This window comes from Paramisgurnus dabryanus, chromosome 15 (genome assembly GCF_030506205.2).
Source record: "Paramisgurnus dabryanus chromosome 15, PD_genome_1.1, whole genome shotgun sequence".
NCBI classification, from domain to species: Eukaryota; Metazoa; Chordata; class Actinopteri; order Cypriniformes; family Cobitidae; genus Paramisgurnus; species Paramisgurnus dabryanus.
Window position 1 is genome coordinate 33413830 of NC_133351.1, and position 16591 is coordinate 33430420.

At 36.2% G+C, this 16591-nt stretch overlaps 1 protein-coding gene and 2 long non-coding RNA genes across 6 annotated transcripts; 2 read left to right on the forward strand and 1 right to left on the reverse strand.

The window, feature by feature from the left end:
- Positions 1-1167: 1167 nt before the first annotated feature.
- casp10 (caspase 10, apoptosis-related cysteine peptidase) lies at positions 1168-12152 on the forward strand. Of its 4 annotated transcripts, none has more exons than XM_065293179.1 (12): positions 1168-1297; positions 3834-3920; positions 4858-5198; positions 5404-5509; positions 5574-5706; positions 5944-6002; positions 7512-7539; positions 7966-8010; positions 8112-8188; positions 8268-8373; positions 8664-9162; positions 10971-12152. In XM_065293179.1, the coding sequence occupies exons 3-12, from the start codon at positions 4894-4896 to the stop codon at positions 11122-11124; spliced, it is 1512 nt and encodes a 503-aa protein (XP_065149251.1). In that variant the 5' UTR covers positions 1168-1297; positions 3834-3920; positions 4858-4893; the 3' UTR covers positions 11125-12152. The 4 variants fall into 4 exon arrangements, with proteins under 4 accessions (XP_065149251.1, XP_065149252.1, XP_065149253.1 ...); XM_065293180.1 differs by having other exon boundaries at positions 4866-5198; XM_065293181.1 differs by lacking the exon at positions 3834-3920 and having other exon boundaries at positions 1178-1297.
- Positions 12153-12506: 354 nt separating this feature from the next.
- LOC135782711 (uncharacterized) lies at positions 12507-14351 on the forward strand. Its single transcript, XR_010545467.2, has 4 exons — positions 12507-13687; positions 13786-13918; positions 14001-14101; positions 14212-14351. It is a non-coding gene; the product is annotated as an uncharacterized lncRNA (long non-coding RNA).
- LOC135782712 (uncharacterized) lies at positions 14258-15719 on the reverse strand. The gene is made up of 3 exons (XR_010545468.2): positions 15280-15719; positions 14716-14852; positions 14258-14397 (listed from the first exon to the last, which is right to left on the reverse strand). It is a non-coding gene; the product is annotated as an uncharacterized lncRNA (long non-coding RNA).
- Between the last annotated feature and the right edge of the window lie 872 nt (positions 15720-16591).

The following is a 16591-nucleotide window of genomic DNA, read 5'->3' on the forward strand; positions in this document are numbered from 1 at the left end:
ATGTTCAGATCCAGAGATATAAGGCTTTGTTTATTATGTTGCTAGGGTCTTCATATTTTGTTGCTAGGGGCGTGGCTTAATACCTCAATAAGAATCCTAAGAGACTGATTGGATGCCTGAGTAAAATGAGCCCACCCCTATGTCTCTATGACACTCTGGTGCAAAGATATCCATCTGGGCTTTTTATAATGGTAGTCTATGGGAGATGTTGCTAGGGTACCCAAAATTGTTGCTAGGGGCGTGGCTTAATAGCTCTGGGGTGATCCTAAGAGACTGATTGGATGCTTGAGTAAAATGAGCCCACCCCCATGTCTCTAAGACACTCTAAAGTGAAGATATTCCATCTGGGACGCTTTTATTCCCTTTTATGGGCATGTTTCCTGCCCCATTATAAGTCAATGGGAAATTTTGGGGGCCTCTTACACCCCAGGGGTACAGCTTACACCCCATTGTGAGGTATGTTCTTACACAGCCTGTCAGCCTCCTTAAATGTGGTAAGCCACAAGTTTCTACAAGTTTCTCACTCGCAGCTATGACCCGTCAAAGTTTGTCTCAATGTTAAGTCAATGGAAATTTTGGGGTGTTTCAGCGCCCCGTTTAGGAATTCGGAAGGTCCCATCAGTTAGAAAAGATATAGCACACCTCGTCAGATCAGACCGAAAGTCTGTCCAAAGTTTGATGGCTGTAGCTTGAAAGCTCTAGGACGAGTTAGAGTTAGAAATTTTAGTCTCAGAAGAAAAAGAAGAATAATAATAATAAGTTTAAGTGCAACAACAGTATGTTGGCTTTCTCAAGCCAACATAATTACAGCCGATCTAAATGGTAATGTGTGTTAATAAGTGATTTAATAAAAAAAACTTTAAATAGACAACAATATCTCTTGAATAAGAATGAGGAATTCAATGTTATAATGACTAGAAATAATTACAGAATTAAAAATATGAGGAAATGTTATTTAAAAACGTTAAACATGTGGACAATCAACTGCAGATAAACTTTATTATTTTAGCTTTATTATTTTACATGTAGGCCTATACTAAGGAGAAAACTAACCAGGGAAATAAAAAATGAAAATGTGCAAAAAAGAGGAAGTTTTAAAAGTATGTATAAGTTTTTAAGGAAGTATACGTAACCTACTGAATTCAACAAAATCACGTGACGAACTGTGACGCACAAAGGGGCGTGGCTTCTTTCAACCCGGTACTTTCGGTTTCATCATTAGAGTTAAAGTTAGAAATAAAGATGCTAAAGTTAAAGACTTGATGATAAAGACTGAGAATCTCACTGATCACTAAAGGTAAGAATAAAGTTTTTGTTGATTTACTATATTCGCTAAAAAACAGTGAGTTTTTGTTGTAATGACGTGATAAGGAAGTGTGCAAACCATGAAGTTTTGTGAGTCTGGTCATAAATTACACTTTAAATCTGAATTACTGAGTAAATATAGGTCCCTATTATAATAAATATGTGTTTTACTGTAATGTTGTGACGTTTCCTGTGATGTTATTTTAACACTATAATCTCTCTTCGGTGAGATATGTAAAAATATGTAGGTTAAAACGTTACGTCATGAGTAAACTGATATGCTTTAGCTCGTAAAAGCTCTCTTGTCTGCTTTAAATCTGGTACAGTTCAGTTTTAAAGTATGAAAAACTCCTAAAGAAGTTTGGATTGTTCTAAATTGCTATAAGTTTAACACCTAAAGAAATGAATATAGGATTTGTGTCAGTCATAGCTTAGCTTTAGAAAACATTTTCTACAGAGGACCAAAATTTATGCTGCATGACTCATAGAGACCTCACATTACAAACCAGATTAGAGTATGACATACAGTAGATCAGGGATGGGCAACTTCGGTCCTGCAGTGCAGAGTTTAGCTCCAACCAAAATTAAACACACCTGGAGCAGCCAATTAAGGTCTTACTAGGCATACTAGACACTTTTAGGCAGGTGTGCTGAGGCAAGTTAGAGCTAAACTCTGCTGGACAGTGGACACCGGCCCTCCAGTTGACCATTACTGCAATAAATGTTTATACACATCAATTTAATTGAATCATTTCATCTTACAGTGCTTATGTATTCTATAGCCAACTAGTCCCAAGTACATATAACTCTTCTCACAGCTAATTTCTATTGGATTGGATCACATTTATAAAAATGTAGTATATTATAAAACAGAATATAAAATGATTCTAGTTTAAATGAGTCGTGGTTAAAGGTTTAAAAAAACACACTATTTTCCAGATACCGTACATTTTGTACAAAGCTTATCGTTCTGAAAGGCACAGTGTGCTGTGATTGGCCAGCAATTCAGTGTGTTGTGATTGGCCGAATACCTCAGGCTTGATGGAAATGTTATGATACTTATAATATTTGGAATATCTGCTCCCAAAGCCACTTTTGTTCCCTTCAGACCCCAGTGGATTTTTAAAGGTGTACCTGTACCAAAGCACAGAGCAGGCAGAATTATAAAAAAGTGCTTCAAGTCCATGTCGACTCGTTACAGAAGTAAACTGATGACTACAATCCTTGCGTTCATTGTAGTCCAAGAACAAAGATTTCAGTTGGAGACGATAACTCCCTCATTGTAGACTTAGGGATTTGTAACTTTCCAGATCGTTAACATGTAGCGTACTAGCACACAATTACACACCAAATTAAGTCACGGAAAGGAAAATAGGGCTCTTATAAAATAAATCACCTCATTCTTCATGATAGTTATGACCCCATGAGCACCATGCTCTACTCCAGGGGTCTCCAATGTGGTAGCCCGCACTGAGTTTGTGAGGTGCCCGCCAAAGCACATTCTATTAATAGTCTCAATTGTAATATTTATTTATTACATATTTTTATACGAGCTTGGCTTGGTTTACATATGTTAACATTTTCAACATTACTAAAATATATCAACATTTAAGTAAACAAGTAAAACAAAAACATTTTGAATAGACTATATTAAAAAGAAGCCCTCCAGTTTGTTTTATCCATTGTGGTAGCCCTTGCCCACATAATGGTTGGGGACCCCTGCTCTACTCACTGTTATGTAATTGATAGTTTTGAATTGTAAATGCTTTAAGGTCAAAAAATTCAATGCACATTTTAAGTTATTTATTAAAGGTCCCATATTGTCAAATCTGGCTTTTTTCATAATAACTGAGGTCTAGGGGCTATGTACCATATAAATTTCAAAACTCCTGTTGGTGTCTGTTTTTTATTTTATTGAGTTTTTTATTGAGGTTAAGTTATCTTAGTCTCTGTGTCTCTTGGTTTGCTAACCTAACATTTAGCGTACAGAAACTAACATTTAGTGTACTTCCATGGGTAACGTTATGTCAAATGTGTATTTCACTCATAAAACAACAGGCCAGTCAGAAGAGAGGCTCATGAATATTGCTTATTGCAGGCCAAAATGACCTGTTCTTAGAAGAGCTCCTGAAAAAGGAGCTGTAGAAAATATATAGAGATTGTTTCTGGTACTTAAACTGCAAATATATATTCTTAATAACATTATAACCTAAAATAAAACTTTAGAAAGCTTTAAAATATGGGACATTTAAGAAAGCAGTATTGCTAATAGGGCTTGGGCGTTGTGACGTCATTACTTGTCGTAGCGGCCATGTTGATTGCCTCCACTACTGCTACTCGGAATACTGCGCTCTGTTTTTAGAAATACTTCCTCTCAGTCATGTGTCTTAATTTGATTAATTTGGTGTTATTATTTCAACCGTGGTAAACCGTTGCTGTATTAATAATAAAGTAACACATTACATTAAAAATGACAGATAAGGACAACACTTCATTGTGTTTTATTCTGTGTTTTATTCATCATCCAGGTGGATGCTGCACATTGGTGGTGGTTGAGAAGATTCCCCCGTTCATATGTAAAGCGCTTTGAGTACTGAGAAAAGCGCTATATAAATGTAAGGAATTATTATTCTATATAGAAAACCAAACATTAACCTCAACCCCTCAGTAATGTATACATGACATATAAATGACATTTATATGTATGACAGTGAAGTATAACATCTGAATATTAATTTAGATAGCTTAAGTCAACATTGAACATTCAAAATAAGTGAAATGTCCCGGTTTACTCACCCAAAATACGGGAAAATTTCAACATTTATCTTTCTGTTGCTTTCCCTCTGCTGACAGCAAAAACTGCTGCATAAACTAAGCTAGTTGTGCAGCTAGGTCGTACGTGACTTTGTTTACAGATTGGCGTGAAAATGTGCTCTCACCACAACCATGCTGTTATTTTAAAAATGCTCTTTATTCACTCTTTTTTCATATGGATCCAAACCGTTAATAGTTTCGATTTTGTCCACATACCGGTCCCTGCTGCCCTATCTAACGTATCCCAGTAAATTCCACATCCTTTTCGGGATTTTAACATCTTTTTTCTTTCTTTTCATTCTCCCAACTCTGCTGCTTCTCCTTGTTTGACCTTCTGTATGTTTACATTCACGAGGCCATCAACATGGCCGCCACGTCCCAGAATGCAACGCGGCGCCCAAGCCCTATTGGCCGCTATGAGGCCGATAACCCAAATGTAATTAAGTAGCAAATCAGAAACAAACAGAAAATTGGTGAAACTAAATAAACTTTTATGCAGAATATTTATTTATAAATATACCCTTGAAGACATAAACTATCGATCCGACACATCACATTACTTTACATTTGAGTGTCTTTTTATTACAAACAACAAATTTAAGGAACAGAAAAATGAAAAGATATATCTGCTAATGCAGATAAAAAAAATCCAAATATTGGCCGATATATATCATCGGCCACTGCAATACCGGTCTAATTATTAATCTTTTAAAATTCTTGCTCTCTGTGTCTTTCAAGTCTTTCAGGAGTGGTGATTCTCAGTAGATCATCTAGATGGCATTTCTCTGTGATGAAGAGATGAAGTTTCAGCAGATGCTGTTAAGAGTACAGGAGTCTCTCGGGGACGATGATCTGCAGGATCTGCTTTTCCTCTGCTCAGATCTTCTCAGTCCAAGAGAGCTCAGCGAGGCGTCTACAGCCACAGACCTCTTCAGTTGTCTTCAAACCAAAGAGCTGCTGTCACCCAATGATCCATCTCTGCTTGTGGAGCTACTCACTATCATGAAACAAAACAATCTGATTCGGAAACTGGGTTTAGATGGATGTATGGAAAACAACGGCACAATCTCAGCGTACAGGTGAGGACGATGCTGCTAGAAAGTGCCGACTCTGTGTGTGTTTGTTCTCAGGGTGCATTCACCCGATACAACTGTAAACTAATGATCTTCAGTCATTTATCCCAACAAGCTTCACTTTCAGGATTTACCTTTCACGTTAACTTTTGTTCACCCTTAAATCCCAGATTCAGCCCTGGTGAACGGTTTGTAATTTTCTGTGTTTCAGACTGTTGTTGTTTGAGCTGTCACAATCCATCTGTGATAAGGACCTGAAAAACATCAAATTCATGTTGGGTAAAACACTACCACGCAAAAAACTGGAGAGAGAGACGGTAGGTGATCGTAACCTGACAGTATGTGTTTTTTACAAACCGTTTCAAAAATCCTTTCTTTCAGACACTGTTGCAGTTGTTTTGGGAGCTGGAGAAGGAAGACCGTCTGGATGAAAATAATGTAGAGATTCTACAGGAAGTTATAGGAAACGTCTATCCTGCTTTAGAAAAAAGAATTATTCAATATAAAGAAGAGGGTGAGTTCATCTGTTTATTTGTAATATTATGAGTTGATATGATTTATTCAGTGACTAATTATTAGTTTGCATGTGTTCTCACAGATTTAAGTAAGTGAATCAGCAACAAACCAGTGTTTTACTTGATGGAGATAAAATGTTGATTATGTTAGTGTATAATAGTATATACGTTTTTTTTTAACCATAGCATTGAACTATAATTTGTTTTGCTTCATTGATATTTTTCCTGTCTTATAGCTGCAGGTGAAACGTTCATTGCTCAGGAGACTGAAAATAATTTTTCCATGTCAGTTCAGGTAAGAAATGTTTGGCTTAGAGTTTTGCCATACCAAACTGGTATGAATATCTGGTGTAAAACATCAAACGAGACTTGTCGATTTATGTTCATACCACCTTTAACTTTTCTAGTTACCGTTTTAGAAATTTAAGTGAAAACAACCAAATGTCAGACCATACCACATGCAAAACGATCATACTGACAGTGTGTTACTGGCGTAAAGGTCACTTGTTAGTAGGTGTGTGGTAAACATCACTGTGTTCTACAATGGTACATTAAAAACTTGGTAAACAAAATGAACCATGGGTTTTTTTTATATTAAAGGTGCAATTATGTAACTTTTAGGAGGATCTCTTCGCAGAAATGCAATATAATCTACTATATTATCAGTGGTGTAAAAAGACCTTACATAATAAACTGTATTGTTATTATTACCTTAGAATGAGCCATTTTTATCTACATACACGGCAGGTCCGTTTGCATGGAAGTCGCCATCTTTCTACAGTAGCCCTAAACGGACAAACTGCTCTACAGAGCGGGTTTTTCACTTCACTGTAAAGTTTACTAAATTTACAACTCATTTCAACTTTCCTGACTAGTGAGGATTCACATTTATTCATTTGGCAGACACTTTTATCCAAAGCGACTTACATTGCATTACAAGGTTCACATGTGTACTCCTTGGGTTTGAACCCATGACCTTCTGCAATGGTGATGCATTGCTCTACCACTGAGCTATACGGGAGCATGTACATTGCTATAAGTTGTTGCTATAAATTATAAAAATAAAGTTGAATTAGTTATTTCAACTTTATATTTTAATAAAGTAATAGCAACTCCTCACTAGTCAAGAAAGTTGAAATTTATTGTAATTTCAAATTGAACTTTAAAATGTTAGTGCCATAATTTTTTTACAGTAGCTTCGTCTGAAACCGAAGGCATGAAATATAAACATAGAGCGCCTTTGTGATAACTAATCTCATATTTAACATGACTGCAATACTAATTTCTCACTAGTAATGCAATCAAAAGGTGTGAAAAGTGAATACACTATTTTTTTATTTACACTAAATTTGTGATCCAGCTGCTTTCTTGGCCTCCATTTTTATTTTTTAGAACTTGACCAATTACATCCCCGCACACACACATAGAATTGTAGGATAAGACGGTGAAGGTATCTCAGGAGTCAGGAAGTAAAGCAAACATTAGATTCAGATGTGCCTTAATGCCTTCCTGCCTCTGAATGCCGCCTCCGAAGGCAGGATTTTGGATGCAGCCAGTGTATGTTGTCTCAGACGATATATTTGTCCTGTGGCGGCTACCGTAGCTTCTTTGTGTGCTTTGAAAGGAAGGAGTGAGTTTTTGGTTGCAACCTCACCACTAGATGCCACTAAAATCTACACATTGCACCTTAAAAAGTTGAGTAACTTGATTACCATTTGTTAAAACCATGGTTAAGCTCTGGTTGCTGTACATAAAACCCTATAGTATAAAGTTGTGATAATGTAACTCTGTCTCTTTCTCGCAGCCTTTATCAGTGACATCACTCCCATTAGGTAAGTTTACTTAGCATAAAGCACAAAAAAATATCACAGAATACTACAGTCTGTTCACTGACCATAAAACTGAAAAAACTGATCATAAAACTTTCTAGAAACTGATAAAGCTAGATATTGAGTTAAAACTACATTAACTAATCACTTGAAACTTTGTCAGGTTAGTGTATTTGAAATAGTTTAGTTTGAACTGAATATTCTGCTTTAATTTGTGTTTGTGAAATATTGTGTGCTTATTCTCTTAACTGTACAAGACTTGGAGTCTTTAGTTACACATTTTCATTTTTCATTTTGAAAGTGTCAGTATGAGTTCTGAGCCGCTGTCATATGAAATATTAGTGTGCTCATTAAACTGTATTTTCAAATCATGCATATGAATATTAATACAGACTTAAAGCAAATTTATGCCGTTGTTCTTGTTAACAGATGAAATGATGGAGGAGCAGGTGGACAGAGTCAGTGTAACTGAAGGTTAGATTATTCATTCATAACCATATGTGTGTATCTCAATATACCAATACCATATTTTAACTGTGATTCTAACTACAACACACATCATTCACATGTTTTAGATCAGAGCCAGAGTTTGGACATTACCTCAGGGATTTCAAATGAGAGTTCACATTTATGTGTTTCTGATGATCCAGAGGTGAGATTCAGATTATTATACAGTTTACAGAACGTCTCGGTGTAATCTCAGTCTGTATTGTGATGTTTTTGTGTCCTAGATTCATCAATATGAGATGAAGGGTGACAAAAGGGGGATATGTTTAATCATCAACAACTGTAACTTCACCAGCATGCAGATGAGAGAAGGAACAGACATTGACAAAGGTTCAAATAATATAGACAACGACATAAACCCATACACATACCATGATAATAAATTATATTAACTATTATGGTAAATGGACTGCATTTATATAGACCAATGGCCATCCATAGGCTTGTTTGTATATTTAAACATGTATAAGCAACTTATTTTTATTTTGCTGGTCATATTACACTTTAAAAAAATAAACCCCAAAATAAAAATGTTTTAAATACTTCACCCTCATGTTATACCAGATGTACAGCGGTATGCATGTGTATAAAATGTGTTTGTGTGTGTGTGTACTGTATAGAGAGTTTGAAGGCTGTATTCCAGTGGCTGGGCTTTGAAGTCTGTACAGAACAGGACTGTGATAAGAAACGAATGCTGGAGGTCTTAAAGGATCTGGCCGGTCGTGATCACACTGGGGCGGATTGCGTGGTCTGTTGTGTGCTTAGCCACGGATGTGTGGATGGAGTATTTGGGACAGATGAAGGGAAAGTCACATTTAGAGAGCTGAAGGAGTCGCTACAGTGTTCTTCCCTCTTTCGGAAACCCAAACTGTTCTTCATCCAAGCCTGCAGGGGAACCAGCAAGCAGAGACCGATGTGGCCACAGAATAACAGAGCCGATGACGTGGCATTCGGTGATGCTGATATTTCCACAGACTCCATACCTGACTCCATACCTGAGGGAGCAGACTTCTTGTTAGCCATGTCCACAGTACCTGACAATGTGTCCTTCAGAGAGAAAACTAAAGGAACCTGGTTTATACAAGCTCTCTGTCATAACCTGAAACAGCTGGTGCCAAGGTGAGTACATAGAGATATTTGTTACTGTTTGTCATTTGCGTAACTGAGTTTGGTGGTGATGTTGTAGAAGGCCAGTTTAGCACCTACATGAATGGTTCAGCATAGCTTTAACTGTGGGTGAATTCCAGTCGGAAGTCATCATCCCTATGCCCTATTCCCAAAACTCTTGGGAGTGGTTCCTCGGACAGGGATTAGCTAGAGTTTAGTTTAATTAGGAAATATAATTTTTTTTGACAAACATGCCTTACTAAAAACATTACTTGTGTGCATTTTGATGCAAAACATAGGGCACTTATATTATTTTTTCAGTGCAAGTTGTTTTCAGTTTGATAGCTTTTACATTCTTAAAGATCTAAGCGCATTGTCCACGGTGCACGGTCTAAATGGGCGTGTCCGATGCCACTTTTGCTAATTTAACAACAGGAAAAATAGTTTATGCGCCGGCCGCACGATCGAAAAGGGTTGTTAATATTTTCTTAATGAGTAAGGGGAGTGTTTAGGGCGTAAGTTGCAATACACTAATGAGAATCCTATCTCTCATCCCATTTAAAAGCCAGTTGCGCTGGCGCTGTGTCTAATCCCTATGAAGATGACGGACTTTGTGAACTGTAAAACTAAGCGGAGGAAGAAGACCATCAGTTTAAGATTAATGTTAAAAAATGTTTTCATTTTTATTGAAATTTAAATTTTTTGGATTAAAACCTTTAAAAGCCTTTCAGTCATAGAAGTACAAATAGCAGGCTTTTAATTGCTGTAAATGTATTGATATCCTAAATAATCATTGTAATCTCATAAAATAATTTGCAAATATGCAAGAAAAGGTTTGTACTCTAAAAATACAAACAAGAGATAAAGGATTTACAAACGTGCAGAGAGCCGAAGCGTTTCAGCACTAGAACAGCGCCATGGAATTTTTACAAAGCATTACTTAAAATGTTTCTCTACTCACCATATCCACAGGTACAGAGTCATCATATCCAATAAATCTGTAAGATAGCATTTAAAAACATTTAATAATAGATGCATTTGTTTAAAGCAAAGCATTTATTTACTTACTAGGCTGCAGGTGAAGCAGCTCTTTCCCCTTTCTAACGTCTCAAAATTAACGTCCTCATTTATGTCCAAGAGACTCAATAATAATCTTTTACATTTAAATCCTTTAATCTTTCATATTTAAAAACATTTTGTGCTCCTGCGCATTCATGTATGTGATAAGCAAACCCGCGTTGTCGACCCGTTTATAGGCGCATATTACTAATGCCCTCTTTAAATAACAAAAAACATATTGCACCTATTGCGTAGTCTATTGTAGTTGCCTTAAAATAAAAACGCGCCAACAATGCACCTGAACACACCTCGTTTTCAGACCAGAACGCCCATGGGCGCAAAAGGGGGTGCACGTGCATTTGCTATTTAAACAACATGGCGTAAAACGTGAAAATGATCATTGCGCAGGGTGGAAACTAGCAAAAGACACTTGCGTTGCGCATTGCGCTGCATTGCGCCGAGTGTAAGATAGAGCTCTTTATCTAGGACTAGTCTAATACCTGTCTGGTAAATCTGCCCCCGATGTATAAACTCTAGAGAGAGTTGCGCAGTGGTGTCTCATACTATGGTCGAATAAAATCCACTACAGCAATGAAAATAATATAATTTTATGAAAACTGATGCTGCGTAACCTACAGCGTAGAGGTACTGCGTAGGTCTGATGCAAATGTATAAACAATACTTTAACTTATTCATTTTGACTCATGACATTGGTTTAATCTCTGATATGTCTCTTTCTTTGTCTCTTTGTGTGCATGTAGGGGTGTGGATCTGCTGTCTATCCTGACACAAGTGAACAATGATGTAAGCAGAAAATCCCACCCCACTGGTAGGTGGAAGCAGATGCCACAACCAGAGTTCACCCTTACTAAGAGAGTTGTTTTTCCCATCCCTAAAACCCAACCACCACAATAATCTCATACTGCTGACAGTGCACACCAAGATACTTGATTTTTATCCTACAAAAAAAGTGTTTACATGGACAATCTGTGCAAATGATGCACAGATCGTAACATGTTTTTTACATGTTTGAAAGAGGGAATATGACAATTTATGTTATCCAAATCCTATAGCTAACACAGTGTCCTAACCAGATTTGGTAGATGTTTCCATGTTGAGTTTTTTTGAACCAGGTGCAATGTGTTGCTACGTCGAGCGGCAGAGGATTTATTTTAGATCAATGAAAGTTCTGCACATTAATGATATGAATCATCAAACATGGATGATGAGAGACCGAAATATACACTAAATCCCACTAGGAAAGCCATAACAAGCAGAGGGATGAGTGTGTGTGTTTGTGTGCGCGCTCTTCAGATGAAGTGCGAGAGGGTGGCGCACAAACAAAGATGAACGTTCTGATTTACTGAAACTTCACAATTATGCATTGTGTCACGCCCCCTTTTCATGTTCAGTTCTGACAAATTGCCTGTCACTGGAATTATATGCCATCACATCTGGTCAGGACACAGTGTAAAGCAAAAAATAAAGATTGTTTTTTATGAAATATTTTAAGACACTTTGTAACTCAACACAAGACATTTTAATCAATAAAATCATTGACTTACACAATAAATGTTTCATGTTCAAAAGAAACATTTTATGACCATCTCAAACAGTCAACATTAAGTAATGGTATTACTGTAATTATAAATGCACATAAAATTATTTTTAAAGTGCATATACTGTAGCAGTTACACCTTTAAAGAGTCAAGGTTTCAAAACCACTGAAATTTGGTATGATAATGTTTCAAAGGTATGAGCTGTGTTTACACAAAATTTATTTAATCATTAAGTTATGTAACTAATTTGATGTTTACATTGATATATAATGCAAAAAAAAATTTGAATACATGCTGTATCTTGCTTAAAAATAAAATTATTGTATCCAGTAAAAAAGTTGTTTTATACGCAGACATTTGAAAATAAATAACACATTTTGGCAACATTGTAAAACCGTAGTATTTTTCCTAAATGTAATTGTATCACCAAAATCCCATACCGTCCTTTGCCTAATAGCAGCTTAGTACTAAACTATAAAAATAGCTGTAGTTATGCAGCTGTTTGCCAGTAACTTACTGTAAATTTAAATGAATGTTATTTCCTGGCAACATTTTGTTAAATGAACATTAAACATAAACAACTCTTAATATTTATAAAACAGCCTCATGCTAAGCATTCTGGGAACCAGAAATCTTTTTTAACCTTTTCTGTTTTCTTCTTTAGATTTTGGTTTCCAGAAATGGTTTCCAAGAGGCTGATATTTTATTGTTTTATTTTGTAAAATAAAGACTTGTTAAAGAGCACCTATTATGGGATACACGTTTTTAAACATCATTTTGTGTGTAAGTGTGTATTAGTACATGCTAACGATATTCAAAAAGTACATACCTCAAAGAAAACGATGACGCGAGTTATCGTCTCTAACGTTCGAGGACTACAAAAAACACTCGGATTGTAGGCAACAGTTTACTTCCTGGGATTAGTGACGTAGATAAGACCAACATTATCATAGTTCAGCCCTCTCTGCTTTGCTTGGGTACGCCCTCAAAGACGAGGGTGGGGAGCGCCGAGTCAGAAGAGAGCTAAAATGGCGGAGGTTGTGAGTCCCTGCTTTGACTCTGTTTGCAAACTCTTGTTTCATCGTTTAAGCGATTAAATCTCTCGAGTAGACGCTGTCTCTTTAGATGCGAGGGCAAAATAGCACTTTATGGACTTACACAGAGGACATCATGTTTAATACGGTTCCGGAAAAATCCAGTCAGAAGTTGTTCACGGAGTTTTCACAATAACTGCTTCTCATGAACCGAACCTGGACGTCTCCTTCTGAAAGTTGGATTAACGTTACTGTGCACTTCTGGATCACAGGCTGTAAGTATTCACGTTTATTATTTGCCTTTTACTGTACATTACGTAACCGGTAACCGGAGATTAACATAATGTGCGTGTAGAGCTAAGCTTGCAAGCGAACTGTTTTGTGTTGTAATACTGTATTTCATAAACAACGTACCATATTTACACACGTGTATGTTGAATTATGCAGACTATCGTTTTTTTATCGATGTTGGTTAAGACATGTTTACAAACTTGCTAAGTTACCAGCTAAACTGTTACCGGTAAAATTTGTTCTCATGATCAAACTCAAGAAACTCTAAGTACAGATGATTTGTTTAAAGTTATATGTATTTTACTGTTGTTTTTACTTGAAGCTTTCTTAGATTTTGAAACGAAGTAAACACGTAATGTGTGTTGCTAATGTTGGGCCATGTAACATGTAATACATTTACGTTTTAATGAATAGTCTAACGAGTTATAGTCGTTGTACTCTATTGTTATAATATGTCTTTTTGACTGAATACATGTTTGTTTTATTTGTCTATATCTTAGATTCGCAGCTGGACACATCCTTCTACACTGTATGCAAACATGCAACATCATAACACACAGTACAAGGAGTCAGACTGGCATATGAGGAGCAAAGGTGTTTAACACAAATGATGTATTTAGCTAATGAAACCACTACCAGTCTTAAATGTATAACTGATGATGACAAAGTTTTTTTTCTCTGCATAATAATAGGAACCCAGACAGTAGCATCGTTTCACAATGTTTCCATCACCATCATCAGTGGATGCCTTTGCCGTCCGTAGCCTGAGATTCCAGATTTGCAGCAAAAAAAATTGATTTTCTCATTTATTGGAATGCTATGCAGGTATTTAAGTATTTTAGTAACTGTGTTAAATAAAGTAGTATTTACTTTTACAATAAATTTATGCTTGCTTATATTTTTACAGGTTGTACCTTGCAGCCATCCATTACAATGTCACCAAGCCGTAACAAAAGCAGGAGAGGGAAAGTACAAGGCTATGTTCCCAAAACACACAAGTGACATACCGTAAGCAGTAATGTTTTATTTCAAATACATTCATGATTAAAAACTTAATGTATGAAGCAGGGAAATAAATGATCAAAACAAAAGATTTATTGACCGCAATATTTCTACAGTTATGTGGATGATGTGATCAGGCTTGTGTTTGATGAGGTATTTGAAGATAAGCTGAAGGAAACCCCGATTCCAATGGACCTGGCATCACAGTTTGAGAGACCTTCAAAGGAGGACGTGATTGCATGCCATCTTCAGTGCAGGGGTCGTCGGAAGCCAACATTCCGATCAGGAAGCTCCAAGCGTATCTGGAGAACAACACACGACAGGATGATAACCCTAAAGTGTCATCTTAGATAGCATCAGCTGACAAAGCTTTGATATGCCATTTATCTGAATAGATAGCTGTAAGAAATGAATTGAACAATTTTTGAAAGAAGAGCACAATATGGTTACTAAAGTATGTTTATTTGTATATTGTTTAACATTTAAATATATATTTGTAATAAATAAACTTTTGACTGACTTTTATATTTTCTTTAAAGTTACATCTTTTGTTCTTTTGGGTACTTTGTTACTATAATGATACTTTAGTGTTATTGGTTTAAAAATGTAATAAAACTTACTCTAGTCCTGCACCTCAAAGGCTTATAGTCGGTACAATAAATGTTCTGTGTGTAGGGATTTAGACAATTTGTGCAAAACCTGGATGATGAATCACGCAGGTAAGAGGCCCTGGAACCTGTTGCAATCTCCTTAAAACCTAGTAAGTAAAAACATAGCACAGTCTTTCATAATAAAGTTTACCATAGTAAATAAATAATGTAGAACTAACATTCATTTCAATTAATACTTTTTTTGTGCTACATTTGGTGTTTCCATATAGTTTGCACAGTAAAATAGTATATAAGCAGTATTTTATAATTAAGTTTACTATAGTAAAATAATGTAGAAATTACCAAGTGAAATCGTTTTATAATCATTTCAACAAATACTTTATATGTGCTACATTTGGTGTTTCCATATAGTTTGCACAGTAATACAGTATGTAAGCAGTCTTATAATAAATTTTACTAGAGTAAAATAATGTAGAAATTACCAAGTGAAATCGTTTTATAATCATTTCAACAAATACTTTCTATGTGCTACATTTGGTGTTTCCATATAGTTATGTAGTACGTTATAATTACCTTTTGGATGTCTTTGCAACACATTTTCGTCTTCGTTTAGCATTCTGGCAGAGCTAAGGACACCTAAAAAAGTTAAATCCAATCGCATTCATTGACGGAGATCGTTTATATCGTAACGGCCTTCTGAACTCTCTGGATCGAGCTCGAAGTGGTAAGGCAGTACAGACACTTGTTTACGATGCCTCTGAGGCTGTGACTCTCAGTCAGAATCTGTGTCAACCCACGCGTAGTCAGGGGCGTAACCTTTCAAACACACGCCGAACCCAGCTGACCAATAACAGTTGAGTAGTCATCTGACCAATCCGATTACACTAGACATTTTGGAAGGCGGAGACAGGAACTAAACCGAGCGTTTTCCAGACATGCAGAAATCGGTGAGGTATGTAAGCAATTTATAAGACTCACAATGCATTAGTTCAAGTTTTAATAACATGTATGTACAATGGGATATTGCAATAACGTGCTAACGTGCCAATTTATTAGCATAATTGGTGCTCTTTAATGTTTAATAGTCATTTAACTTGGAACAAATGTTTAGTATATAACATACATGTAAATCTACAAAAAGTTACTGGCAAATAGCTGCCAGTTAAACTGTAATTTTTACAGTGTACTGTGGTTTGTAGATGTAACATAACATGTTTGTAAACATATCCACCTCCATATCTGAAACATATTCAAGACAGTAAGAACAACAAACAACTGCATGATCGGGGCGTAGCCGGCATCTTAAACGTGAGGGAGACAGGGACATGTATATAGTAAAGTAAAATAAAGTAAGCTGTGACATATTAGGCCCAACACGTTTTATACAGTGGTCTACCAGTAAAACTGATAACAATTTAGGACCAAAAATTATTAAGCCACTTTGACCTGACCATGTTTTGTTTACCATCTTTTTTATATTTTATATATATATCAACATTTTTTATATATGTGTGTGTGTGTGTGTGGGGGGGGGGGGGGTTGGTCTATGTGGTTTACGAGGACATGAGTAGTGTATAATGACATGTTTATTATGCTATAAATGTGGTTTACGGGGACACAGAGAGTGTCCCCATAAACTGAAACGCTAAAAAAACATACTTAATTGTAGTTTTTCATAGATTAAAGACTGGCAACAGGTTTTTGTGACATTGGGGTTAGGGACTGGGGTAGGTAAGGGGAATAGAATATAACCGTTTGGACAGTATAAAATGCATTGCGTCTATGGAGATGTCCCTGTAAACCACATACACCAACATGCGTGTGTATATATATATAATGTATGTATATATGTATATATGTTTGTATTTAAAGAAAAGCAAATGGA